Raw genomic sequence first — 27,840 nt, 5'->3', positions numbered from 1 at the left:
ATTTTTGAGCTTTGGGTACGAGTTGACGCTAGGTTTGGGTACGAGTCGGTTTGGGTACGAGTTGACTGGATACCGTTTGAATACCGATCCCGATGTACACTATCATGTAAAGATTAACGTTACTTCTACAATAAAAAGAATCATAAAATATATTTTTGACCCTCGTTAGTCAATGAAATAAGGGGTCTATTCCTTATACAATGTTCTTTATCATGTTACATTTTTCATTTGTCCATTTGAGCATTTTTTTTTCGTTTGAGGTTCCTTTGGGTAAAAGGAAGCACCCCTCAAACTCAAAGCGGGAGAAGCGAAAGTAGCCATAATAGACAAAACCAAGTTACTCGCAGCAATGGAAAGCGAAAAGCCTGCACTTACGCAGGTTTCTGTTATGTCTCTTGCATTAACAGCTGTATTTGCCACTGGAGCAATTATTTTTGCCCATAGTGTAGGAAGATCTCTCTCAAGGGTTTACAAATTAGTAATTGCTTGGCTATTTTTTGATGCGCTGATTCACTTTACTTTGGTAAGAACGTATGATTTCGTGTAATTTTTCGTCACAATTTTCTAAATATAGTAATCAGATGGCATTTTGCTTCCTGCCAAGGATGGAGATAAATAATTCGTGTCATATTTTACTGTACATTTTAGGTTTAGTTATTGTATGATTACCCCCCCCCCCCCCTCTATCTGTAGGTCTGTAGCTCGCTGGTCTGAAAATATTGTGATGGACGACCAGAGAGCTACAGTGCCACCCATTGAAAAAAGTGTATATTTAATGCCCAGAAAAAAATGTGCTGTTTCTCGATTTCTTTCTCTGTATATTTAAGTGCCATCTCAAAGTATTACAAACCGTGTGGTTCTAACATATTTTTCACTACTTCCACAAAAAAACATTTTCCGAAACTATTGTTAATAGTCCTCCTGGGCCTGAAATGGAGACAATCGTAAATGTCACCTATCTAAAATAGGGGTGCAACGATACACCTGGTGCAACCTCACAATACAATACGTATCACGGTATTCAGTTCATGATATGATACGTATCATGATACATTACAAGGTTTAGAAGTCTTAACTTGACAGGTTTATATCAAATGTTCATATTTTTGATAATAATTTAATATCAATTTGTTAACTTGAATTGGATGGATAGATCTTTGAGAGTTGTGACAACATTCTAAACCAAAGACGAACATTTACAGGGAACTACGAAGACCTTTCTCATAATCTTCCTTTTATACTGGAATGAAAAAGGAAGACATTCATTCATTTCTTTCATTTAAGTAGATAATCAGTTGTCATATTTTTTGTGTTAACACGTTTTAGTCAACAAGACAGCGAATTTTCATCGAAATACGCACGGAATGAGATATTCTGTATTACAATAGAATACATTTAGATCTAAAGGTAGGGATGCGTGATTTTATCAGTATACCAGTATATCACGATTGCGTGTATGTAACGTATCGTGATACGAAGACTAAAATACCGGTATTTGGTACATAACTATAAATATTCATTTATTCGTTCAATCTATTGAATGACAATTGCAGGAAGTGTAAAAAATGTTGAAAACAGTTAAACAACTACATCCAAACATTCTTTATATTAAATAAATAAATATTTAAACAGTAAAGTTATGTTTTTATTATAGCATATTTTTAGGAAATATTATGGAAATTCATATGAAATTGTTGTAAAAATTGTATGTAAAAATATCACGATTTATCGTGATATTTTTGGTAAAAAAAATTGTGATCAGGGTTCTCCACAAGGGGTTTTACCATGGCGGCCCGCCATGGTTAAATTTATGTGCGCCATGGTTAAACGAGCTGCGCCATGGTTATAATGGGCGGCCGTCATGGTTAAATTTTTATTGCATTTTAGTATTTACACCTACTTTTTAATGACTTGAGTAGTTAATTGTGTTTATACTACGACTGCCATGCATCTGGCATGCCTCGAGGGAAAGCGGACTGTGGAAACAAACACGGTCGCTGATCAGCGACTATGCTGGGAAGCGTGACAATGGAGGATCAATCAGCTGAAGATCAATATCTTGAGAATTAATTATCCTGTAGTATACAAACATGTAATTTCGGGAAATTCCAAGGTGTTCACTATTTGATAAAAGATCATAACGAGCAGTAGGTATGCCCAGAAAAAAATGAGCCCTTTCAAAATTTCCTATTCTTTGTATTTAATCAATTCCTCATGCTCTGTTTTCAAGTATTAACTCTATTATCTTTCTGATAAAATGTACGTAAGTGCCAATCATCGTCTTAGTTTTAGAGTTACCTCCCGTTTTTATGAAACTTCGCGTGGCACTTTTCTTAGCACGGGCACGTGGAGGAATAAACAATGGAGGAAACTCAGTGAAAATGCAATATGTAGAAAAAATAACGTTTAGAGAAAGACAGAATAGAGAAAGCAAAATTACATTAATGCAAATTAATGCCCCCCGGTTGTACTAAGTTACTTTTACCATGTATGCCACCAGTAAGTTTTCATAGATCATGCAGTTAAAAAAAGCTTAGGCATTAGTAGGATGTCGGCTTTCTTTTGTTTGTGTGTCTGTTAACTTTTTTTTAAAGTACTACCAATTCATCAGTTTTTGTCATTTTTAAATAAAACTTTTTATATAACAGGCAACATCAATTCTGTATATCAGTTTTTGAAAACTGTTGCCATGGTTACTCTATCAAAACATTATTTTGAAATTCCTTCAAAATTTTCCTACAGTTTTAGACCAATTTTGGTACATTTGTAGAGTAATTAAGATACATAATCCTTTTTATTTTTAATTTTTTAGCTTAAAAAATTATTGGTTATTTCAACTTTTTGTGCTGCAGTGGTTAAGTTTTGTGAATTAACCAATTGATTAATGAAGGTTAGGAAGTCTAACATGCATTCGTGTTTTTGGTTGCATTGCGCCTTCGCGCAGCTTCCTCCATGGTTAAATTTTCAAATGTGGAGAACCCTGGTGATATATCACAATACGAAATTTCTGTGGATACCCATCCCTATCTAAAGGGCTGATCATTTGTATTAACATCTATAACTTTTAATCACATTAGGAATGAGATAAAGTCCAAGTTCAACATGTTAAATCTGAGGTTTGTAAGTGCTGGATATGCATGAGTTTAACTGCCGATATAATAGATAAGGCATTTTCGTCGACCTCATGTTTTGCGCTGAAGCCATTTTGAAATTGTAAACAAGCTAGGAAACAAAACAGACAATTTGGATAAGTCTGGACCGATTGAACCGAACCGCGATATCAGTTTAGCATATCGTGAATTGAACCGTGGAAAAATATACCACGATATACCGACAAATGGTTTATCGTTGCACTCTAATCTAAATTGCCAACTTGGGTGGCAGGACAATTCGGCTTAACACATTTCCTACATGACTTGTACATACAGTTTTGTTGTGGAAGTAGTAGAAAAATATGTAAGAATACCAGGGTTTGTAATATTTTTATATATACTTAAGAAATAAACAACAATGTTAAAAAGTTCTCTGGGAAATGAACTTGGTTGGTCATGTGATCAAATCCTGTGAAGCCCTGAGAAGCCAGTCGGGCTTCACAGGATTTGATCACGTGACCAACCAAGTTCATTTCCCAGAGAACTTTTTAACATTGTTGTTTGAGCTTTTCTGATCACTTTTTGTCCGGCGTCCATCGGTCTGTCCGTCTGTCTGACCGTCTGTCTGTAAACTTTTAGCATTTTTGACTTCTTGTCAAGAACCACTGGGCCAATTTCAACCAAACTTGCCACAAAGTATCCTTGGGTGAAGGGGATTCAAGTTTGTTCAAAGGAAGGGCCATGCCCTCTTTTAAGGGGAGATAATAAAGAATTAGTAATAAACTAATAGCACCTTTAAAAAATCTTCTTCTCAAGAACCACAGGGCCAGGAAAGATGAAACTCATGTAGTAGCATCCTCAGGTAGTGTAGATTCAAGTTTGTACAAATCATGACCCCCGGGGGTAGGGTGGGGTCACAATGGAGGATCAAAGTTTTACATAGTAATATACAGGAAAAATCTTTAAAAATCTTCTTCTCAAGAACAGCAAAGCCATGATGAGTCATACTTATATGGAAGCATCCTCAGATAGTGTAGATTCAAGTTTTTTCAGATCATGACCCCTGGGGGTAGGGTGGGGCCACAATGGAGGATCAAAGTTTTACAATGAAATATAAAAGAAAAATCTTTAAAAATCTTCTTCTCAAGAACAGCAAAGCCATGATGAGTCATATTTATACGGAAGCATTTTCAGGTAGTGTAGATTCAAGTTTGTTCAAATCATGATCCCCGGGTGTAGGGTGGGGCCACAATGGAGGATAAAAGTTTTACATAGAAATATTTAAGAAAAATTTTAAAAATCTTCTTTCTGGAACAGCAAAGCCCTGATTGGTCATATTCATGTGGAAGCATCCTCAGGAAGTGTAGGTTCTATTTGTTCAAATCATGACCCCTGGGGGTAGGGCAGGGCCACAATGGAGGATCAAAGTTTTACATAGAAGTATAAAGGAAAAATCTTTTAACAGCAAAGCCATGATGAGTCATATTTATATGGAAGCATTCTCAGGTAGTGTAGATTCAAGTTTGTTCAAATCATGACCCCTGGGGGTAGGGCCGGGCCACAATGGAGGATCAAAGTTTTACATAGAAATATATAGGAAAAATCTTTAAAAATCTTCTTCTCAAGAACAGCAAAGCCATGATGAGTCATATTTATATGGAAGCATTCTCAGGTAGTGTAGATTTAAATTTGTTCAAATCATGACCCCCGGGTGTAGGGTGGGGCCACAATGGAGGAGAAAAGTTTTACGTAGAAATATTTAAGAAAAATTTTAAAAATCTTCTTTCTGGAACAGCAAAGCCCTGATTGGTCATATTCATGTGGAAGCATCCTCAGGAAGTATAGGTTCTATTTGTTCAAATCATGACCCCTGGGGGTAGGGCAGGGCAACAGTGGAGGATCAAAGTTTTAAATAGAAATATAAAGGAAAATATCTTCTGAAAAAGAAGTACAAAGCCATAATTAGTTATTTTGATATGAAAGCATCCTCAGGTAGTGTAGATTCAATTTTGTTCAAATGATTACCCTGGTATAGAGTGGGGCCACAATGGGGGATCGAAAGTTTTACATAAGAACATATAGAAAAAATATTTCTTTTCAAGAACAGAAAAGCTATGTTTAGTCATATTGATATGGAAGCATCCTTAGGTAGTGTAGATTCAAGTTTGTTCAAATGTTGACCCCTGGGAGGAAGGAGTCACAATGGGGGATCAAATTTTTACAAAGTAATATATGGGAAATTTTTTTTAAAAATTATCTCAAGTACAGCAAAGCCATTTGTTATATTGACATGGAAGCATCATCAGATAGTTTAAAATACAACCCGGCCCGCCGTATTGCTATGTTGTGACGCGCAATGACCTAGAAGCTGTTTGGTCTTGAGAGTTCGCCTCGCTCCAACATTTGAATACTTACATTGATGTTCCGCAGTCCAGTTCAGGAAATATCTGTTCATAATGAAAAAAAAATGATTGCTACTGGGAATAATCTTTTTTTATTGTATGAGTTCTTTGTATATGAAGTCAAAAGCGGTGCTATCGTCTTCAGTTTACATACCTTTAAAGGAATTTTGAGTTAAAAAGGTAAGCGTGATTTTAGGCTAATTAGTAGGGATGTCAATGAGTACCCGGTTAACCGGGTACTCGATCGAACGTTCGAGTATCGAATACTAAAATCGGACTCGGTTACTCGGATGTACATTTTTTCATATTTCAGAGTGCATATTTTTATTAAAAAAGTATCAAAAAATGTGATTTAAATATTTATTGTCCATGTCTATAGTAATTGTACTTGATTGTGTATACAGTAATTACCGTGACCAATCACTGGACATCGTACACAGGTGGTCTCAACTCTTGTGACCCTCATTTTTGAATGGCTTTAATTATTTGTTTTCAATGAACATCTTTTAATTATGATCTATTAATTATCCTTAGATTAATTAATTAGCATACGGTATGCATAATGGGTGAAGTTGAGAAATCAACATAATTAACTTTCAGAGTTATCAAGAGAAAACTTGGAAATGTAAATAATATACAGTACATGTACGACTGGCGATCACGACAACGTCCATTCCCAAAGACATTATTCTCTTTCGCTACAAAGACATGATTCTCTTTCGCAAGTCTAATCATTACAAAGTAGCGTCCTTCTCTTCCGTTGATCAAATTGTCTTCCTCAAAAAGAACTGTAAATCATTTGTAATTGATGGTGTAATAATTGATCATGTCTTTTTTGTTTGTTTGATACATAAATTAAGTACAAAAAAAATTGTTTTCGTTGGGCTCGATGTTTATGTACATGCATTATAAACGAAAGAAAACATCGATGGGGTAAACAGGTCTCAATAAAATCAACAAACTTTTCATCAATACCGCTTTTTCCGAGTACCCGGGTACTCGATCGGAAACTCGTCCAAGTAACCGGTTATCAAATATTGACCGATTTGACATCCCTACTAATTAGAAACATTCTTCACACCAAAGAAAGATCTAATAATCATTTGTTAAGCAAAAAAAAATATGTTTCAATAATTTTATCTTTTTCATCGCTTGAACAGCTTAGAAGTTCCGAAATCAGTGTCACTGTGACAGAAATATGTAGACAAGATATCGCCTCCCTGTGTGATTCGGTCATGCCATGACTTCTGACCCCCTAATAAGTTCATACAGAATTGAACATAGTTTCACTTCAATAGGTTCATCTAAGAAAAATATTTGCAAATGTAAATAAAGAGAAATAAATCGAAAACAGTGCACTTTATGTGCCCAATAAATTTACAATTTTTTCATTGATGGGTGGCATAGCTTTCTGGTAGTCCATTCCTATATTTTCAGAGCAGTGAGCTACAGACCTGCAGTTACACCCACCCCCCACCCCCCACCCCCCTGTTCTTCAAGTTTATTTATATTTATAAAAATTTTGCTTTCACTGTTTACAATGTGAACAAGGATTTCTTGCAAAACAAAAAAAAAATGAGCACAGGGACCAACCTAGACCGAAAATTTAGGGAGACATCACTTCTCCCTCAGAGAAATATATATGGAGAAATTTAAAATTCTAGGGAGACTTCTTGGAGCATGTAGTGCACATTGATTAATGTTCAATTCTTAGAAAATTAAAAACGTGTCAGCTGGTCAATGTGTACATATATATATGCAGTTAATTCTCGATAAACTGCCCCCTTTTGTAAAATAGAAATCATGGCGGTATAACAAATTTGGCATTGAATTGAATTTCCCCTAATTGGGGAAACAAGAAATAGAGTTACAGTTCTTTGAAATGAAACTTTTAGCGTTTATATGTTTAGTATTGTATAAAAACACTTTTCAAAATTGGTAAATGCTTCAAATAGTTGTTCTGCTTACAATAATTTTGTTTTAAAACTAAATACACAATTATGAAAGAAATACATATATATGTTGTGTCAATCTGAACATCTGGTATCTAAGAAAAACATGCCGTGTCGATTGTCGTGATGTATTGCCGATAGTATGTAAAATGAATTACTGTAAATACTTTTATTACTTATGGCATCGTCGTTGCTAAAACTTTCACAATTAATACTGTATCATTATTTTAAAGCAAACTTTGCATTATATGAAGTAGGGATATTTGAACTAGTATCATTGTCGGCGAACTCAAGTTTAATAACAACCGATTTCGTGGAGAAATCATCAATAAATCATTTTTTGTTAAACAGAAAACAAAATTTATAATTACAGTTGATGTTAAAAATTATTGTTTATTTAATTCTTTAATTACATGTACCTTGTCTGGCTTTACAATGGTGATCTAGATAGCGACAACCAATTAGTCGCTTCACTGACCACATGCACCTGTGGTGGTATATCGAGATAATTGACACTTTGAAATGGACGTCTGTTGTGAAAACAGGGTGGGGGGTGGCGGTATGCGAATTTGGTGTTATAAAGAGAATTTTATATAGCAGGAAAAACGTTCTTGAGAAATCATGGCGGTATTGCGAGAATGGCGATGAATCGAATGGCGATAATTCAAGAATTGACTGTATATATATATATATATATATATATATATATATATATATAAAATCCAAATTTAAATGAAAAACTCAAACTTTAATCTAGTTTGAGTTTTTCATTTAAATTTGGATTTTATTTTATCCCTATACCAAGGAAAAATATTTTATTGAATAAATATATATAAATATATATATATATATATATATATATATATATATATATATATATATATATATATATATATGTATATATATATATATATATATATATATATATATGTATGTGTATATATGTATATATACAGACCCTAAAACGTGCTACTACACCTCAGAAACGTACCGTACCGTTCCGTGCAAGAAGCGTACCGTTCCGCGCAAGAAGCGTACCGTACCGTGCACAAAGCGAACCGTACCGTGCACCAAACGAACCGTACCGTGCAAGAAGCGTACCGTACCGTGCACAAAGCGAACCGTACCGTACACAAAGCGTACCGTTCCGTGCAGGAAGCGTACCGTACCGTGCACAAAGCGAACCGTACCGTTCATGAATAATTTTTTAAATAATTATGCAAGCCACGCCCCGAAAGCATTCCGAATCTTGCAATGACCAATTACAGTAAGTAATTTTCTTTTATTTCTTTCAACGCAGCGCCCATTAAAGAAGGACGGAAAATAAACCTAGAGATTCAAATTATTATTATTAAGTACCATGCATCTGGACTTACATCTGTTAATATATGGAAACTACTCAAAACTAGTTAACGACTTCAAAACAACTCGACAGAGTGTGAGGCGGTTCCTTATTCGGTATGCATGATCGGGTTGTGCTTGACTAACATTTTTTTCATAATAAATGCAGCATCGTAATATTTTCGTGTACAATTTATAATAAATAAAAGTGAATTATATACTTTATCGTTTATTTCTATAGCTTTTATCTACCCTATTCTTGTCTCTATTCAAACGTTCTCGGAAACCAAGACACATTGAAAAATGTATTAGGATTCTGTGCTATTTTCTGAAATCAAGCCCTTAAAATCATTTTTTATTAATGTAATAGTTTTTGGGAGAAATGCAACAACAACAACAAAAATCAAAAAAAAAAAAAAAAAAAAAACGGACTAAATTTCAATTTGAAAGCGGACATGTTAAAATGTAAACGCCTCTCAATCACTAGAAAGAAATAAATAAAAGCGATGTGTATATATATATATATATATATATATATATATATAATATGTGTTGGTTTACACTCATCTGACCAACCCAAGATGTTATCGCCAATATAACATACTGTCAAAAAGTTCGATCGCCACATTTTCGCATGGAATTTTCAGTTTAATACACGTAATCAAAAAACAATCTGGATATATTTTTTTTATAGAAACACTACAGTTCTTGCCATGGTCTCGTTATCTAGACTGACGTCTTTCTGTACTTTCGTTATTTACTCTAAAACATTTGAATATTTCGATCAAGTATTATCATCACACGTGCACAGGTAAAAACTTAAGCTGTGTATATTGAACTGTATCTAATCCCGTTAGTCCATATATGCCTACATTTACACGTGTATCTACAGTTTGCTGTCTTAAACAGTAAGTCTACAACAATGAACCAGTTTTAATCGGCAGATAAACAGAATTCTATGTGCAGTCAGCTTTTCTTCTAGATCTTTTAAAAAAAAAGTTGAATTTGACAGGGAAACAAAGGGGGGGGGGGGGGGGGGGTTAGCGCCCGGCATGGGCAAATTATTCATTTTCAAAGTTTTTGAGGACATGCATGGCTGCATATTATTTATTTTCTACATATTGAAACCGGACTATTTATTTCTAACATTTTGACATATTATTTATTTCGGAAATCTGTCTTGAAGTCAATATAAATTATATACATTTATACATTGTAGATGGAATTGTAGCTGTCTTAACCGTTTTCGTGATTGTAACCCTTTCGAAATGCGATTTAACACATTGATGGAAAATTTATGCAAAAAAGAAAACAATTACGCGCACAAAAAATGAAGTAATATTTTGCACTAATTGTGTGCACTTCTACCGATTACTTTTCAATGTATTTTTCCTAGTGAGCCATACACCAAAGAAATCTATGTAAAAAGAAAATTATAATTCCTCGCAAATAAAAAATGAAAAAAAATAACTTACCTTTTTTATTATTTGTCTGATCATTCGGTCAAGAGAAAAAATGTTTTTGTTTGTTTGTTTTTTTTTAGTTTTTTTGTTTTGTTTTGTTTTGTTTTGTTTTGTTTTTTTTTTTAAATGTTTTTTTTAATGAAGCAACAGTAACAAGAACGTAAAAAGAATGGTAGACGAAATGAAAGCATGAGGGATTTATAAAATCAAACTCTTTTGTTTGAAAGTGTGATAAGTGAATATTTAAAATAATAATTCTATTCAATTAGGAAATTAAAAAAAACAGATGCACGTTTATTCTTTTAAAAAAAAATACAGAAAGGCCTATATGGCGACGCAACCAAAATATTTTTTTCATCCTTGTTATCCTTGTAATCCAGTGTTTGTTGATATGTTCGATTTATTTCCAAGTTATTGAACCATAAGGCGATAGTGTACAAAATAAGATAATAAATAGACAACTAAAATTATTTTATTTTAAAAATTGAAAGTAGTTCAAAGAGAAAGTAAATTAAAAAAAAAGATACAGTTAATAAGACGACTAGTTACACGTAATAACGAAAATATAGCTGTAAAAAGGAAATATTTATAACAGCTTTAACTTAAAAAAAAAACTTATTAATAAATGCTTGCGACACCGTCCTTCCATTTACATATATAAAATAAAGATATTTTATCTTTATAAAGAAATAAACGACTTAATGAAATAGCGAATCATAAACTAAAGCGTACAGGCTCCGCCTACTTAATTTACATACCGTTCACCAAAGCGTACCGTTCACAAAACGAACCGTTCCGTGCAAGAAGCGTACCGTACCGTGCACAAAGCGAACCGTACCGTACACAAAGCGTACCGTTCCGTGCAAGAAGCGTACCGTACCGTGCACAAAGCGAACCGTACCGTACACAAAGCGTACCGTTCCGTGCAAGAAGCGAACCGTACCGTACACAAAACGAAACGAACCGTACCGTGCAAGTGGTGTAGTAGCACGTTTTAGGGTCTGTATATTATATATATATATATATATATATATATATATATATATATATATATATATATATATACCTTAAATACATTTCAATAATTTCTCTGTATTACTTAAACATTTTAAGAATACTAAAAGAGACAAAAAGATACATGTTTAAAAAAAAATAATTACCTGATATTTTACAATTACAAGGTATATAATTATGCAGAAAAAGAATATTACACATTTTCAATCTAAAAGTTTCTAATTGATCAACTTCAAAGGTTTATTTTATTTCTTGCATAGTATGTGCACTTCAGTGACTAATAAGATTAACACATTTTTTATATATTTGCAATGCCTTAGCAAAGTCATAGTTTTGTTATATTCTCTTCAAAGTTCGTTTTTAATAACAAAGTCCTTTAAAAAAAAAAAGGATCTAGGCCCAAGATGTACAACTGCATGCCGATTGAGCGACTTCATGTTTATCATACATGTGTGATCTCTTAGACAGTTAATAGCTCTACAGTTTAACAGTAAAATATGTCTGTATTCACAGCATGAATTAATCATTTGACAATGAAAAGGTCTAAAATCATCTCCAACATCAATAGCTGTCCAGGTGTTTTACGTCTTGTTGTGTATAACTTGTGACAGTGGAGTTTTTCATACGTGGATGCGTAAATTCTAGAGGAATTCTGACCAAGTGTTCAATGCAGTGGTCATTAGCATTGAAAAAGGTGCAAGTGCCCTGCTGTTTCACCCATTTCAGCAGTGATAACACCAGATTTATGATGGAGTGACGATATTGTGAACCACATGTTCTTGATACATTTTTATGATTTTCAAAAAGGAGGTTGAAAATGTTAAGGCGACAAACTCCTCTTTCATGATAATTTACGACAAGGTTTGGAGCGCAAAAGCAACTATTTTGCCTTAGTTGCCCCCTAGGTTGGTCACTGGTGCAAAAAAGTTTCTATTTCACCTCTGTTCTGAAATCAGTTGTCAGTAAATAAATAAAGAAAGAAGTATATGAAGTATATTTCAAAATATGCCAGTACCTGGTACTTTTACGTGGCTAAAATCATGATTGTACATGTACCGCTCAATTAATTTGATGGAGAAAAATTTTATGCTATATTATTAATTAAAATTGCGTCCACAAGGTATCTCCCATTTTTATAAAAGTACCACCTTTTTTTGTAATCTTATTAAAAGCCCTGCATCCTCACAATGTCGTCCTGAGTCCAATCATGGACATGGGACCCTTGACAAACTTCATTCTCTGTTTTATGGGCTGAATGCTGCACATCTTTTGGAGAAATTACAAATCTTGATTGTTTTTCTGTTATCTTGAGACCATCACATTAAACTTTTTGGTGATGTGTTCAAGAGTGCCTCTTCCAAAATTGTGAATTTCATGGCCCTGAGTAGGGATTCCGGTGTTAGGGTAGGGCTGTATTGATTATATATTGAAATGCATTAATTCTTTGAAAATTTTCATTGCTCCAGGGTATTAAGCAGATAAAGTAAATGCATGGTTATAATGAGCAAGGGTACCTCTTCCAAAATTTTGAATTTGTGGCCCCAGGGTCAGTTGCCCTTATATTGGAAAGGGAGGGGGGCTTTATTGATTGTATAGTAAAATGCATTATTTCTTTGAAAATCTTCATCTGTGCTCCTTGGCATTAAGCAAACAAACCAGAAACATCAACAAGTCACCCTTAATGTGTGAAGTGCAAACAAAGGAAGAGTAGCATTCAATTGTGACATCATAAGACACCTCTGTTGATGTTTGAATCTATAGCTTCTCCATTTCTCTATATACGAGTTTAAAAATTCGCCATGGCAGATTAGAAATAATTCTCTTGTTGTTGGAATCGTTAAAGAATATATACATCTTAGCACTTCAGGCTTGGTTTTTATTTCTGTAGAAAATCTCTTGACTATTGAGTATTGAACAGATAATACTTGTTTGTAATTAGCTCACATAAGCCGAAAGCTCAATTTAATGAGCTTTTCTAATCAGAATTTTTCCATTGTCTGTCGTTGTTGTAAACTTTGTACAATTTCATCTTCTCTAGAACCACTCGGCCAATTTCAACCAAACTTGGCAGAGAGTATCGATTGGTAAAGGGGATTCAAGTTTGTTCAAATGAAGGGTCACTCCCTCTTCCAAGGGGAGATAATTGAGAAATAAAGAAAATTGAGTGGGGTCATTGAAAAATCTTCTTCGCAAGAACCACTGGGCCAGAAAACTTATGTGAAAGCTTCCTGACATAGTGTAGATTCAAGTTGACACAAAGCATGACCCTGGGGGTAGGGTGTGGCCACTATGGGCAATAAAAGTTTTACATGGGTATATCATGTATATTTAGGAAAATCTTCTTCTCAAGAACAGTGAAGCCATGATCAGTCACATTTATATGGAAGCATTCATAGGTTGTGTAGATTCATGTTTGTTCAAATCATGACTGCCAGGGAAGGGTGTGGCCATTATGGGCGATAAAAGTTTTAATAGGGTATATATAGGAAAAATCTTTTAAAAATCTTCTTCTCAAGAACTGCAAAGCCATGACCAGTCATATTTATGTGGAAGAATATGTAGATTGTGTAGATTCAGATTTGTTCAAATCTTGACTCCCAGAGGTAGGATGTGGCCACTATGGGCGATCAAAGATTTACATGGATATAAATAGGGAATATCGATATCCTTAAAAGAATAGAAAAGACTTGACTATTCATACTTATATGGAAGCATTCTCAGGTAGTTTAGATTCAAGTTTGTTCAGATCATGACTCCAGGGGATATGATAGGGCTACAATATTGGGATTCAAGTTTTCCATATATAGGAATATAAGAAATCTTATAAAAACCTGCACCATGAGCAATTGAAGTTTTACATAGAAAAAAATCTGTAAAAATCTTCTTCTTGAGAATGGCAATGCCATGATCAGTCATATTATATGGAAGCATCTGCAGGTTACCTGGTATTGTATATTCAAGTTTGTTCAAATCATGACCCCTGTGGGTAGGGTGTGGCCACAATGAGCGATGATCAAAGTTTTGCATAGAAATACATAGAAAAAAATCCTTAAAATCTTTTCCTCTGGAAGAGCACAGGACTTCATGATTAGTCATATTTATAAAGAAGCATCCTCAGATAGTGTAGATTCAAGTTTGTTCAAATCAAGACCCCCTTGGATAAGATGGGGGGTACAACTGGTGATGAAATTTTACATGGAAATATATAGGAAAAAGAATCTGCCGATAAACAAGAAGGGCCACAGTTACTCAGGCAAGCGTTTTGGCCCATGGACCTCTTGTTTTGTATGAAATATTCAAGTTCTGTTTTATTTACAATTTAGGAAAAAAGCTTTAACAGAATGAGAATTCTTTACTTTTAATCGAAGTAGAAAAAAAGATATTAAAATAAACATTTATTTTGCTATTTATTGCAATTAGAGACAAAACGTTTTATTTTCACTAACATTCACAAATTTCGCTCATCTGCTCTTATTCTTATTTTAAAAAAAATAATTTCATCAAGTGGCAGCTTATTAACAGAAAAAAAAAATCACTCTGATGGTACAGATCTTGAAGAATCACAAGATATTTTCCTGATATAACTGAAAGTTGTAGGAATTTTAATTGTGCTATTACATGTATCATGTCACCATTGAATGGGGGTCTGCCACATACTAATTAATTTCAGTCACTTTTTTTCTTTGAATGTAGAAAAGGATGAGAAAATGTAAAGATAGTCCTGCCTTAGGTTTTTGTACTCTTGGTTATAAAATTTTACTGCCCAAGTCTCTCTTAATATCGCCAAGTTGTTGACAGTTGTGGCATTTCTCTAAATAAATTGCCAGGAGACAGTTTCCATAGATCGAGAGTTCAACCCCAGGTTGGGGCGGAAGTGGGCATCCTCATAAAAGTGAATTTCTTTGTGCTTTCTATATTAATATTTCTTCACTTCACAGTTATGTTAGTTTAAGAGTTGTTGTAAAATGTGCTTTATAAATAAAATAATTTCATTACAATGTTTATCGGTAATTATCCTCTTATAAAAAACTAATGTCCAAATAATGTATCTCACTTCCATTCTCAATGACCTTGTTGTGTAGGGCGGTTAGAAATTCATTGGCATCAAAAGCAAGTTTTTTTTACTTGCCCTGATGGCTGAGCGGTCTAGTGTGCTGTTCTTCTACTGCTAGGAGACAGTTTCCATAGGTCAAGAGTTCAACCCTGGAAGTGGGTATCCTTATGAAAGTGAATTTCTTTGTGCTTTCTAATTTTATATATATATACCGTAAAATTTGTTTTAACCGCCCCTGCCCATGTAAGCACCCCCTAGGCCTTTTTCAACTGTCGGGCAATAAGGCCCCCCTGTGATTACAAATATCTTTGTAAAAATTAAAACCTCTAATAGGTGAGTCATATCAAAAGTCTGCCATAATTTGATTTTATTGAAAAAGCAGCTGTCAATGCAGATGCTAAAAAGCCAGTGACCTTTTCACAAAAAATCTTACGTTTTTGCGTAAGATTTTAACTTAAGAATCTCTAACGACAAATCTTAAGTGCGTTTCACGAACGCATTCGTAGCAGATTGAACTTAAGATTTTGCTTATGACAAACTTCATCCCTAGCAACGATTTCAATATGCTTTATTATCCTTAAACAAGTGAGTGAAAATAAAAATAAAACTTAGTTTTCAACATTTGTCAGCATAACAAACATTATTGACAACAAATATCGACTGCGATCTTTTGTAAAGCAAGGAAGTTTAAAAATTTGACGTCACAATCACAAGTCTGACGTAAAAGTAGGTCATACGAAAATCTTTAGTGAAAGTTACATCGTAAATATTTTGTAGTGTATTTCACTTGATTTTTCAACAGTGATTGTGAAAAAAATATAAAATATTATTGGAAGTTGCTTTACAAAGTTCAATTTAACGTGTATTTTGGTTTTTGCGGTTATATTTTTCCAATAAAATCAGTTTTAAAATACTTAAGAGAGGGTTGGGGCTCTCATAAAGTTACGACAGATTTTGCACTTACGACTTTCTTAAGAATTTTTGTGAAAATGATTTTTATCATAAGTTTTCACTTAAGATAGAAATATGTCGTAAGATTTTTTGTGAAAAGGGCTACTGGACTTTAATTTATAGTGGGGAATTGTTGTATACAGAGCTGAAAAGCCGCAAGTTTTTTATGCTATTGATTTTGGTAAAATTTTGTGATTTCAAATTTTCCGAAAGTTCTGTGGAATTTTTAAGTATTCACATCTGATTTACACCACTTCTCAAATATATTGTTGCATAGTACTCCTGAAGTTTCTCCTTCACTGCTGTTAATGTTTTAGTGATGAGTCCTCAGAATGTGTCAACTTAAAAGTAGGTCATAGTGACCTACTTTCAGAATTTCAAGGCAATTAAAATCTAAATATTTCAAATAATAAGAGACTTAAAATCATCAAACTTTGTCTGTTGAGGCATGTTGGGGTCTCGAGTATTTTTTACCAAAAAGTAGGTCACCATGACCTACTTTTTGGAATCTCATGGCTATATCTGAATATTTGATAGATTATAAGGAGCTTTGAATCATTGAACTTTGTCAGCTGATGCATCTTGGGTTCTCAGTGTTTTAATCAAATGTAGATCATGATGACCTACTCTTGGAATTGTCTAAATAAACAGGATACTTAGAGACTTCAAAAAGAAGTGATAGGTTATATAATCTATCAATTTATTCAAGGCCCTTGGGCCTCTTGTCTTAAATATACTAAAGTGTAGCAATAATAAATGTTACTACACAAGTAAATTAAATGGATGAAAATGTTTTTCTTGATTATTTAAATTGAGAAAATGAATAAGATGAATACAGATACAGAATTTAGGTGTTTTGGGGTATTAGTCCATCCCTGAACGGTTTGTAAACACCTGTAATGCAAAGATAGTTCATTACATTATAACTGTTATTGATTGCATAATCAACTAGTGTCTAAAATTGCATGAAAGTAAATTTAATAATTATTTACTAAACATTGGAAGGCATACTATCTTTAACACTGTGATCAGATCCTCTCTGTTGATGCACTTTGGAATCTATATACAAACTTTTAGATTTTTTCCTGTTCTGCAGTGTAAGTCATTGGACCTGAGTCTTCTTTTCTTTTCTTTTTTTTTGTTTGTTTTAATTGGTCACTTTTATTCATTTCATACTAAGGCTCATCTGAAATCTGACCATAAATTAACAATAGAGAATCTGTCAATAATGCAATTATTTCAATCAGATTATTTATAGGTGCCAAAATATTTTAAACTGGTTTTGAGCTGGCCATGTTTCAAAACATTAAAGGGAGAAGAAATGATTGCATGATTCCAAAAGTTATGTAGTACACGTTTATGTTTTATTATATTGAATATTCTAAATGCTTTTAAATGTTTATAAAGATTGGTATAGTCTTTTCTGTAATAAGCAATTTTTTTTTTTTTAGGAAGGACCATTTGTATACTGGTCACTGGTTTCAAAAGTAGAAAAATCAACTCATGTGACTGCACAAGTTTGTAAGATATTTAATCATTGTTATTGTACAGTGCTCTGTCAAAAGCTGTCCGATTCATGAAATCTGTTTTGAACCTTAATTCTCTTTCAAGGGAGAGTCAGACATTCAGGGATCGACATTAACGGTTGTCCAATTGCCCAGGACAAGTAAATTCTCAGTTCGGGCAAGTGAAACTGCATGTCTATGTACTTGTCCAATCGGCCAAGTGAATTTTTCTCCTAGAAATATACATATTTATTTAATTTATATTTAAGAAATGAATTTAACTTTAGATGATTCATAAGGACAACTACGACGCTTCACGCTGGCATATTTCATGAAGCGCTACGGCGCTTCATGATAAATATGCTGGCGTGAAGCGTTGTAGTTCATGTACCTCATGAATTTTCAAAAATTAAATTCATTTCTTATATTTACATTGTTTTTTTGACGAGAATCCACAAGTTATGCCATTCAACTGTCATTTTTTAAGCAAAACAGTTTGCACTATTAGTTTTGACATCAAGTACGGTATTATGACGTAATAATGGAGATATTCATGCTCATCTCATGGTAGTTTATGAGAAAATTAATGAACAATCTTCTTATTTGCAAAGAATCTTAGGGAAAAATACTTGGAAATGTAAATATTAATTTATAAATGAAATAATAAATTTGATTTCCGCCAAATACCTGACTGACATTGATTTGCATTCTGAATTCCTTGGTAGCGTTTCTAGATTATACCGTACATTTAAAAAATATTTGTTAATCTGTTTTCTTTCGTGGTAAATATAATGCTCTACATCTACCAACTTTGTTAACTTCTTAGCACTTTCACGATAACTGCAATACTACTGTTTTGCAGGGCAAAGTATTAACTTTTGGTTAAGTTTTTGTTGTAGATAATTAAATGATATATAGTAAACAATTGCTTTTACGTCATATTTCACCAAAAGATATCATTTTGCCCTGCAAAAGAGAAGCACCGCAGTTACTGTGAAACGGCCTATTAGGAATTAATATTATTATATTCAATTACTCACTGAATATAAGTAACACGATGTATCCCGATCAAGATATGTATGTTTCATAGCGACTATCTTCCTTTAGCGTTGCTTCAATTATCTCTGAAAATTGCAATTCACAAAAAGATCCTACAGAAAATCATTCTAAAAAATATTATTTTTATTAAAATTAAAAGGAAATGGAGCATGGCAGTATGTGTTAACAGGTTAAATTTACAAGGACAATGGTACACATTTTATACAAATGCAGCATAGAATTTTTTTCATGTAGCTCAACTTGCCATGTTGACATTAGTGTATTTGGTCACATTTTTTCTTATCATAACATTTACAGTAATAAATAATATTCTTCTTTCCTAATTTTGGGCAACCAAGTTTTGCATTCGGACAAGTCAAAGTTTGAGATAACTTGCCTGAAGGGCAAGTGAATCTGAAAGTTGTTGTCTATCCCTGATATTTCTTGTAAAATACATTAATTCATATAGGAATTGTTTCAACACTTTGAGAATTTGATTGGATATACAAAAATTTAAAATATTTGGATATACAGGTAATCTTTGGTATCTCGATATTAGCAGGAGTGAGAACAGTCAGAAAATGTTGATATATCCAGGGTGTTTGAGAAATCAGAGTTGAGACTTGGTGTCCAAGATTTCAATGCATGACAGATTGAAATATGGAGATAATATAACGAACAGTATTCAAGCTCAAAGTCCATTAAAACAATACCAATTGAGAGCAGAGAAAACAGGAACCTTCAAAAACATCAGAGATGGGATCAGGTGCCATGGAGGAGTGAGCATCCCCTGCAGACTCGCCATGTGCTCCTTGTCATGATCAGTAAATCACAGAAAAATTTGTCAACAATTCAGTGTGTAAATAATGGCCCAACAATTAGTATGAAAAAACATCAGTCAGCATATGACTAAATGATAGATTGTATTTGCTGATAAGGTCATTGTATCAACCATAGAACTTATAAAGTGATGACTTTAAACGAGACTGTTGATATTCTTTTTTCATCAACTTGTTTGTCAAGAACTTACCTTGTTTTAGAAATGTTCATTCGAAGAGCATGCTCTTGCATATCGAATCAACTGAGAGATATACACCCAATATGCGGGTGATAAGGGTATATTGCTGCATAAGTAAGGGAAGTTGATGATTGAAAAGTTAAAGTCATCACATTTATCATAAAGCTATGTCGTTAGATTATCATTAACGTCTTTTTTTAGTAAAATATCCAGATATGAAACAGATGTGTCGGACTCTGTGGTATCTTTTAAATTTCAAGCTCAAGATGAATTTCCTTATTGGCTGCTAGCTTCTACAAGCTTAGTGGCTGCTGTTATTAGGGCCCCGCAAGGATTTGCGGGTGCCCTATAGTAATCACTCTGTCTGTCTGTCCGTCTGTCATTCTTCCGTCTACAAATTTTCGGTTTTTTTTCTAATAACTTTTTTTGTAGTTGACCAATTAAGTTCAAATTTGATATGTTGGTTGAAGAGGCAGTAAGACATATTTTGATGCTTAGTTTGGTTCTCCATGTCATCCAGTTTGGAGCTGGGCTGTTGGGGTAGATTCCTTAACTTGACATTAGAATGAATGTCAGGGCAAAGAGAGATAACTTCTGAGAATGTTCTATTGTAAACAATGAAAGCTGCAACTAGTCCCATGAGATTAATTAACTTTCCTCTTGAAGAAAATCCAAAGCTTTGTCTGTTTCTGTCAAATTGAGATTAATTAACACCTCTGTCTGCAAATGAAGTTTGTTTTGAAGTTAAGGTCATTTCTGAATGATGTTTACATTCTCTGAAATGTGGATTTAAATAATGTTCATACTTTATTTTGGTAAAATACGCAATGACTTATGATTTTATTGAATTCTAAAACAAAATATACATAAAGATATGTTAGTTTTATTTATTTTTTTTTTTTATTTATTTATTTATTTATTTATTTATTTTTGCTGCCATATGTAAATTCAAATTACTATTAATTTTAACAGGTAGTCCGATAATAAACTCATTCAATCATTATACTGAAAAAGTTCTTATTGTAAACTTGGAAGAAAAGGATGAGAGAGCAGTACAATTAATCCCCTAGGATTATAATTATCTTGTCTGGGGCAGAAAATTTTCCAAGCTTATCTTTATTTGTCACTTTAAGATAAATTAACCTTTGTCTGCAACTGATGTTTGTTTTTGAAGTTAAGGTCAAGCCTGGGTGATATCTGCATTCACTGAAGGCTGGCATTTTATAAAACACATGCTTTATTCTTGTTTAAATATACATTTAATTGAGTTATTATAGATATGACGTTTTTTTACTACCTTATGTAAATTAATACAGAATACTCTTTACAGGTTGTTGGATATTTAGGAATTATCTTGAAATTTTATAAATACAGTTGTTATTGCAAATTCTTCTTCATATATTTTTTTTTTTTTAATTTTTGTAATCAATTAAAATTCTCATTTTGTAAGCTTACAAAATATATTTCTACCCCTTGGCGGGGCCCTTGCTGACTGGTCAGTTTCCTAGTTGGCTGCTAGCTTCAGTCTAGTCATCTGAAGGACCGGTCTCCACGTTCCACAGTGGATTCGAACCTGGGACGTAAGGATCTACTCCTGACTCGGTGACTCTAGAGCAAACGCTCTAGCCACTGTCCACGCGGGCGACCTGTTGATAATGGTGTATTAGTACATACCGTATATACTCGCCTATAAGTCGGTTTTTTGGGAGTTAACTTTTGGTCCATAACTCTATGTCCGACTTATAGGCGAGTCACCAAAAGCTTGGTATTTTTCTAGACGACGAAATGTAGTATTTTTAACATAACTTCGACGATCATCGTTGAGAAATGTCTGGACGTATTATATTATTTATGTATTCTAAGATTATATATAAAGTACAAGTATTTACTTGTTTTAATGATTTTATTTTGATCTTAAGTGTATATTATTTATTTGATTAATTATAAAAAAAAAATATTTCTTTAATCAACTTGTGACTCACTGTAAATCTATCGTTTGTCGGTAAAATTGAATTGCGAACCCGATATACCGGTAATACGTTCAGCATTAATGTATAATTATATGTACCGTCTGCAATGTTTTTGACGACAGAAATAATATTCTTAAAAAATAATTCAGAATATTATTCTGGGGCTATTAAAACTCGATTGTTTATGAATGAATATTCCCATGTGTAGTACACGATTTTCTCGGGCGCGTGCCACTAAATAAACACGGTGTCAGGTAAGGGATACAGGTAATTAAGAGACAGTAATTGCTAATAAAAGATCAAACTTAGCGTTATTATAAACAATAGATATGGCTTGGACATTGAGCACCTCTTAACTAAATATCATCAAAATGTTACTAGCCTCGTTACATAGTTCTTCACCATGCCAAAGAGACCGAGATCCGCCTATGATCGAGATCGGTGTATAAAATATACAAGACAAGGAATTTAAAGCTTAAGCAAAACAGTATAAAAAAGAAAACTAAAATGGTAGTGGTTTGGTTTGTGGAAAAATAAAAATATTAATTACCGATGTCATATTCTAACATATTATTTGAACACAGGTAAATACATTAGAGTATTGATATGAAATTTATAAGAGAAGACAAAAGAGAGATAAAATATCGGCGTAATTTCTCAAAATATTATTTGAAACACATGTTAAAACATTAGAGCATTGATTTGAAATTGTCCACCAATCCTGGCAAAAAGTTGTACCGACTTATAGGCGGGTCAATGGCAAATACCTCCAAAATAACCTCAAAAAGCACAACCGACTTATAGGCGGACCGACTTATAGGCGAGTATATACGGTAAAAAGGTTGTCAACGGTAAAGTTTGTGATGTCACAGAAATAAGAATTGCTGGTAATCTTTATCCAATCTATAATAACTTTTGTTAATTCAGATTTCTCATACAGTATAAATAACTGTGTTCATTTCAAGAGATTTTCAAAATTTGGGCAAAAATATGTGTTTACTGTATATAGTCCTTCACTGTTTTCCATTCGTCATCCCGTATGTAATATTTTGCTGTACAACCTTCAAACCATAAAAAGTAGGCACCTGAGAGACAAGAAAAAACATAACAACAAAACTAAATGCATATTTTTTTCTGATTTTATTTCAGAGATAAACTCATTGAAAATCAATATTTTGAAAGATTAATGTAGAACTAATGCATTGAGTTACATATGCATGAATCACAGCTGATTCAGTTAATCTTGTCATAGATTTGATTGAAATGGCTAGTCCCTGAAACGTTCTACTTTCCCACTTGAAAGCTGAGGGAACAATGAGCGAATGCTGAATGAACGCTTAGTGAAAGGTGTGTGAATGCTGGAGACAAATTGGTGAACAGTTAGTGAACTGTGAGCGAACGTAGAGAACAGGGGAAAAGTGAACTCAAGATGAACAATTTATTCGGAATGTCTTTGATCTTTTCCTTGCATTGTATGTATTCTATTTTATTGTCAGGTACAAAAAAGATAAATAAATCTCATTAAAAAATAAATTTTGAATGCCAACATTACCAGACATTAATATTCAATTTTTTTGTTCTAAACACTTCCAGAAAATAAAAAAAAAAATAAACAAGGTTCCCGCATTTTTCTAAAAAAGATAATACGTGGTGATGCATGTTGTATATTCACTTTATTTACATTTCTTGCAATATTTTCTGCACATACAGTCAAACCTTGTTATCTCAAACTCGATGGGACCAAGAAAAAAACTTCAAGATATCCGAAGGTTCGAGGTATTGAGGGTAAAATTACTTAAAGAAAAAAGGCCTTGGGACTTCCAAATCACTTTGACATATCCATGGTATTTGAGATATCTGTGTTCGAGATATTGAAGTTCAGCTATATATGATATGTTTAAATTAAGCTGTTTAGTCACAGAAAGTTGATCACTCTAAAGCATTGTAACTGATATCAAACTCTGTAGGTACAATAGAGGAAATTATTCTGTAAAATAGACATGTTTATTCTTAATTGGTCTTTAAAACCATTTCAAATGTTGTAGATCATAGAAGAGGAGATAACCAATTTATGAAGTGAATTACAAAGGCGATTGTGATGTGAAATAATAAAAAAAAAAGTCATAATTAGAAATATTTTACATAGGCTGTGGATGTGTCATATTTATGTAAACATGTATTCTAATATTTTCATGCAAGGAAATGTTTCTATTTTTCCTGATGATTTTTTAAGCAGACTACTATCTTTGGACACCCCCTCCCCATGTTTCATATTTGGACAAGATGTTTTCTTTTCATGTTCAAAACTTCTTACAATGTATGTTCATTGATTACAGGGAAGGAATATGCCCTGGCTGACAAGAGATGGGGTGTGTCAGATCCAACCATTGTGTCATTAGAAATTCTGACGGTCTTTATCACTGGGCCTCTGGCTGTTTTCTTAATCTATGCCATACTAAAGAACAAGATTTACCGACACTTCATTCAGATTGTTCTCAGCGTGTGTGAACTTTATGGAGGTAAGATGCCAGGAACTTTCTTCCTTGGTAAGGCCCTACTGATAAATTTTTAAGTATGAATATGAGGGGAAAAAAATCAAAATTCAAGAAAAGAATACCTTATGAGCCTTTTTTACTTACAAAAATAAAAAAAAAAATAATGGGGCTCTCACATCTGCTTTCCTACCTAAATTTTGGGCTAGGGCACTATGGAGTGCCAAGTTTACATAAACAGGCCTCAAAGTGATGTCTAAAATTTAAGCACCAACTGGCTTCTAATGAAAAAAAAAATTTAAAGACATGTAATTTATGCAGCTGAATGTATTTATTCAACTGCATGCACACATTAATTAAATTGTTGAGCTCAAAGATGTAGTGGAATCATTAAAATTTTGACCTTGGTATAAATGTCTTGTTGATATCTGAAGAATGATGTTTATTTATTTTACAAAGACTTTGTTAGAAAAATAAGTTTGCACATCAAATCTGTAAAAGTTGAAAGCAACTATTCAGTTAAAGAGATCATTATATAAACTGTGGATATTTGAATTGAAGATTCCTTTGAGATTATCTCCAAATATCATACTTACCTGTTAGACTCCCTCCCAACCTCCCCACTGTAAAATATATAAGAGAAGGCAACATGGACAACTTAAATGAAGATTGGCATGTGCCAAAGTAGGTGGCAATGTATGGGTTTGGGTAGTGTATGAAATTTGACTCGATGGTGGCATCAAATTATAGGAATAAGTTGCTTTTGTAAAGACTAACAGGTGAATGAAATATGGAGATAATGAACAGTATTCAAATTCAGAATCCATTTAGACAATACAAATCCGGAGCAAAGCAAACACAGACCTCCAAAAACATGAGAGGTAGAATCAGGTGCCATGGAGGAGTGAGCATCCCCTGCCAATTGTGTTCCTTGTCATCATCAGGAAAAGGGAAAAAATCTGTAGACAATTCATTGTGTAAATAATGGCCTAACAATTAGTGTGGAAAATGTCAGTCAGCATTTGACTAAATGATATGTTGGATTTGCTGACAAGGTCATTGTGATGCTCACAGATAATTATCTCAAAGGAAATTTAAAATCTGCCACTGGGTATGTATCAAACATATCAAGTGCATAATTATGATGAACAAGGTACATATACCTCTTCCAAAGTTGTGAATTTCATGGCCCCAGGGTCAGGGGTTTTGGTGTTAGGGTGGGGTTCTCGATTATATTGCATGCCCCCCTTCTCAATGTTTAGGCTGTCTGAAGGCTTAATATGCATTAGAAATATTCTATTTTGTTTCAAGCTAGGTTTTAATTTCTATTTGTAATCTATGTATATATGTACAGTCAATTTGTGAAGAGCGTTCAATCAGGTATTGTAATAAAGTATTTTTGTGATGTCACATGATTTTGTTGATCACTTACTAATTTTCGCATATATTGCACAAAAATTGCATCAGCACAAGTGAAAAACAAAATTATTGTGAACAGTTAGTTACATAAATCAAATAATAGTGTTCTTTTGTATGTATAAAGTGCTGGGGCAAGTTTGAATTTTACTTCTTAAGAAAATACTTCATGAGAAATTCAACTTATCCATATGCAAGGGGGCATCTTGCACTCTTCATCACAATTAAACAAAATAGGATATATTTCATACAATCCCCCAGCAAAATTTAAGTTAGAGGACATACTTCTCTAAAAGATTCATACAGAATGTCCTCGATTTATCCTTATTAATCACTTGTGCCAGTCTAATTTATACATGATTTATAGATTCTTTGTCTACAGATGTTTAATGGGGAGCATTTTACATTTATTTTCAGGTCACCTGAGTTTACTCAGGTGACCTATTGCTATCTGTTTTCGTCCGTCGGAGTGCGTCGTTCATCTTCTGTTGTGCGTTAACATTTGAACATTTTCAACTTCTTCTCTGGAACCACTGAACCAATTTCAACCAAATTTGTCAAATACATGTAGCATCTATGTGTGAAGGGGAGTAAAAATTTTGAAATTCATGACCCTTACCCCCCTGGGGCCTGAGGGGTGGGGCTAAAACATCAAAATTAATGCAATCTTTAAAAATCTTCTTCTTTACTCCTGGACATCAAGCAGGCAAATTGTTGGCATGAATGTAATGAGCATTGAGCCCTCTACATAAATTGTGAAATTCATGGCCCCAGGATCAGGGGTTCTGGTGCTAGGGCAGGGCTCTGTTGAATATATAGTGATAATGCATTATTTCTTTAAAAAGCTTCTTCTCTGCTCTTAGGTATTATGCAAACAAAATAAATACATAGTTATGATGATGAAAGGTGCCTCTTCCAAAATTGTGAATTTCATGGCCCAAGGGTCAGGGGTTCTGGTGTTAGGGCAGGGCTCTGTTGAATATATACGGTAGTGAAAATGCATTATATCTTTAAAAAATCTTCTCTGATCCAGGGCAAACAATCTGAATGCATAGTTATGATGAGTAAGGGTGCCTCTTCTTCGTACTTTGTGAATTTCATGGCCCCTGGTCAGGGGTTCTGGTTTTAGGGTGGGGCTTTAATGATTACATAGTAAAAAAGCAATAATTCTTTGACAATCTTCTCCTTCTCTCCTGGGTATTAAGCCGATGAAGTAAGAGTATACTTATGATATGTAAAGGTGCCTCTTCCAAAATTGTGAAATTCATGGCCCCTGGGTCAGGGGTTGTGGTGTAAGAGTGGGTGTGACCGGTCGGCAGGGGATGCTCATTCCTCCATGGCACCTGATCCCACCTCTGATGTCTTAGAGGTCCGTGTTTGCTCTGCTCCTATTTTGTAATGTTTAATGGACTTTTGAGCTCGAATACTGTTCGTTATCTCCACGTATTTCATATTCTTCATATATTTTTAAATTTTTGTAATCAAAATTCTCATTCTGTGAGCTGCACCCTTATATTTCTTCCCCTCGGTGGGGCCCTTGCTGACTGGTCAGTTTTCTAGTGACAATAAACTATCAGCCCTTTACCAAATTGTTAAAATATCCCAGTGCTAAGCGTCAGGAAAGAAATGTGACCTAGCTAAACGCAGTAGCCCATAATCATGTTCGTCCAAGCATAAAGCATATTTGTGTTTGACTGATATCAACATTGCATGTACATATGACCAATTTGAAATTCTAGGATTTTCAGGGGTTTTTTTTGAAAGGGGGTGTCATATATGTCATGTTCTTATATTTTTTTTAAGGATGGATGACATTTTGTCCAGAATGGTTGACAGGAAGTAAAAATCTCAAGACGGACAATTTCCTGTACATGTGGGTGTACCTGGTCTTCTTTAATGGAATTTGGGTCATAATTCCGATTCTTCTTCTTTGTCAGTCATGGATGGAAATGACAATGACAGGGCAGGTCAAGCAGACGAACGTTGTGGAAAGTGTAACTACTACTTACGTCACTCATAAATACAACACCCGGTCTCATAATAAGAAGAGGGAGTAAACAAAAGTCTATTGACTTAAATTAATTCAGAGTTTTGAGTGAATTTTGAGTTAGACAATAAAATGATATTTTATA

At 33.7% G+C, this 27,840-nt stretch overlaps 1 protein-coding gene across 1 annotated transcript; it reads left to right on the top strand.

Moving 5' to 3' along the window:
• Positions 1–314: 314 nt before the first annotated feature.
• LOC133201091 (emopamil-binding protein-like) lies at positions 315–27,840 on the top strand. Its single transcript, XM_061336889.1, has 4 exons — positions 315–523; positions 17,721–17,790; positions 24,137–24,319; positions 27,512–27,840. The coding sequence occupies exons 1-4, from the start codon at positions 350–352 to the stop codon at positions 27,763–27,765; spliced, it is 681 nt and encodes a 226-aa protein (XP_061192873.1). The 5' UTR covers positions 315–349; the 3' UTR covers positions 27,766–27,840.

The sequence above is a fragment of the Saccostrea echinata genome, unplaced genomic scaffold (genome assembly GCF_033153115.1).
Source record: "Saccostrea echinata isolate AGI-Se365-2 ecotype Australia unplaced genomic scaffold, CSIRO_AGI_Sech_v1 ptg000042l, whole genome shotgun sequence".
NCBI lineage: Eukaryota > Metazoa > Mollusca > Bivalvia > Ostreida > Ostreidae > Saccostrea > Saccostrea echinata.
The sequence above is the reverse complement of the archived record's forward strand: the minus strand, read 5'-3'. Positions and strand labels throughout refer to the sequence as shown.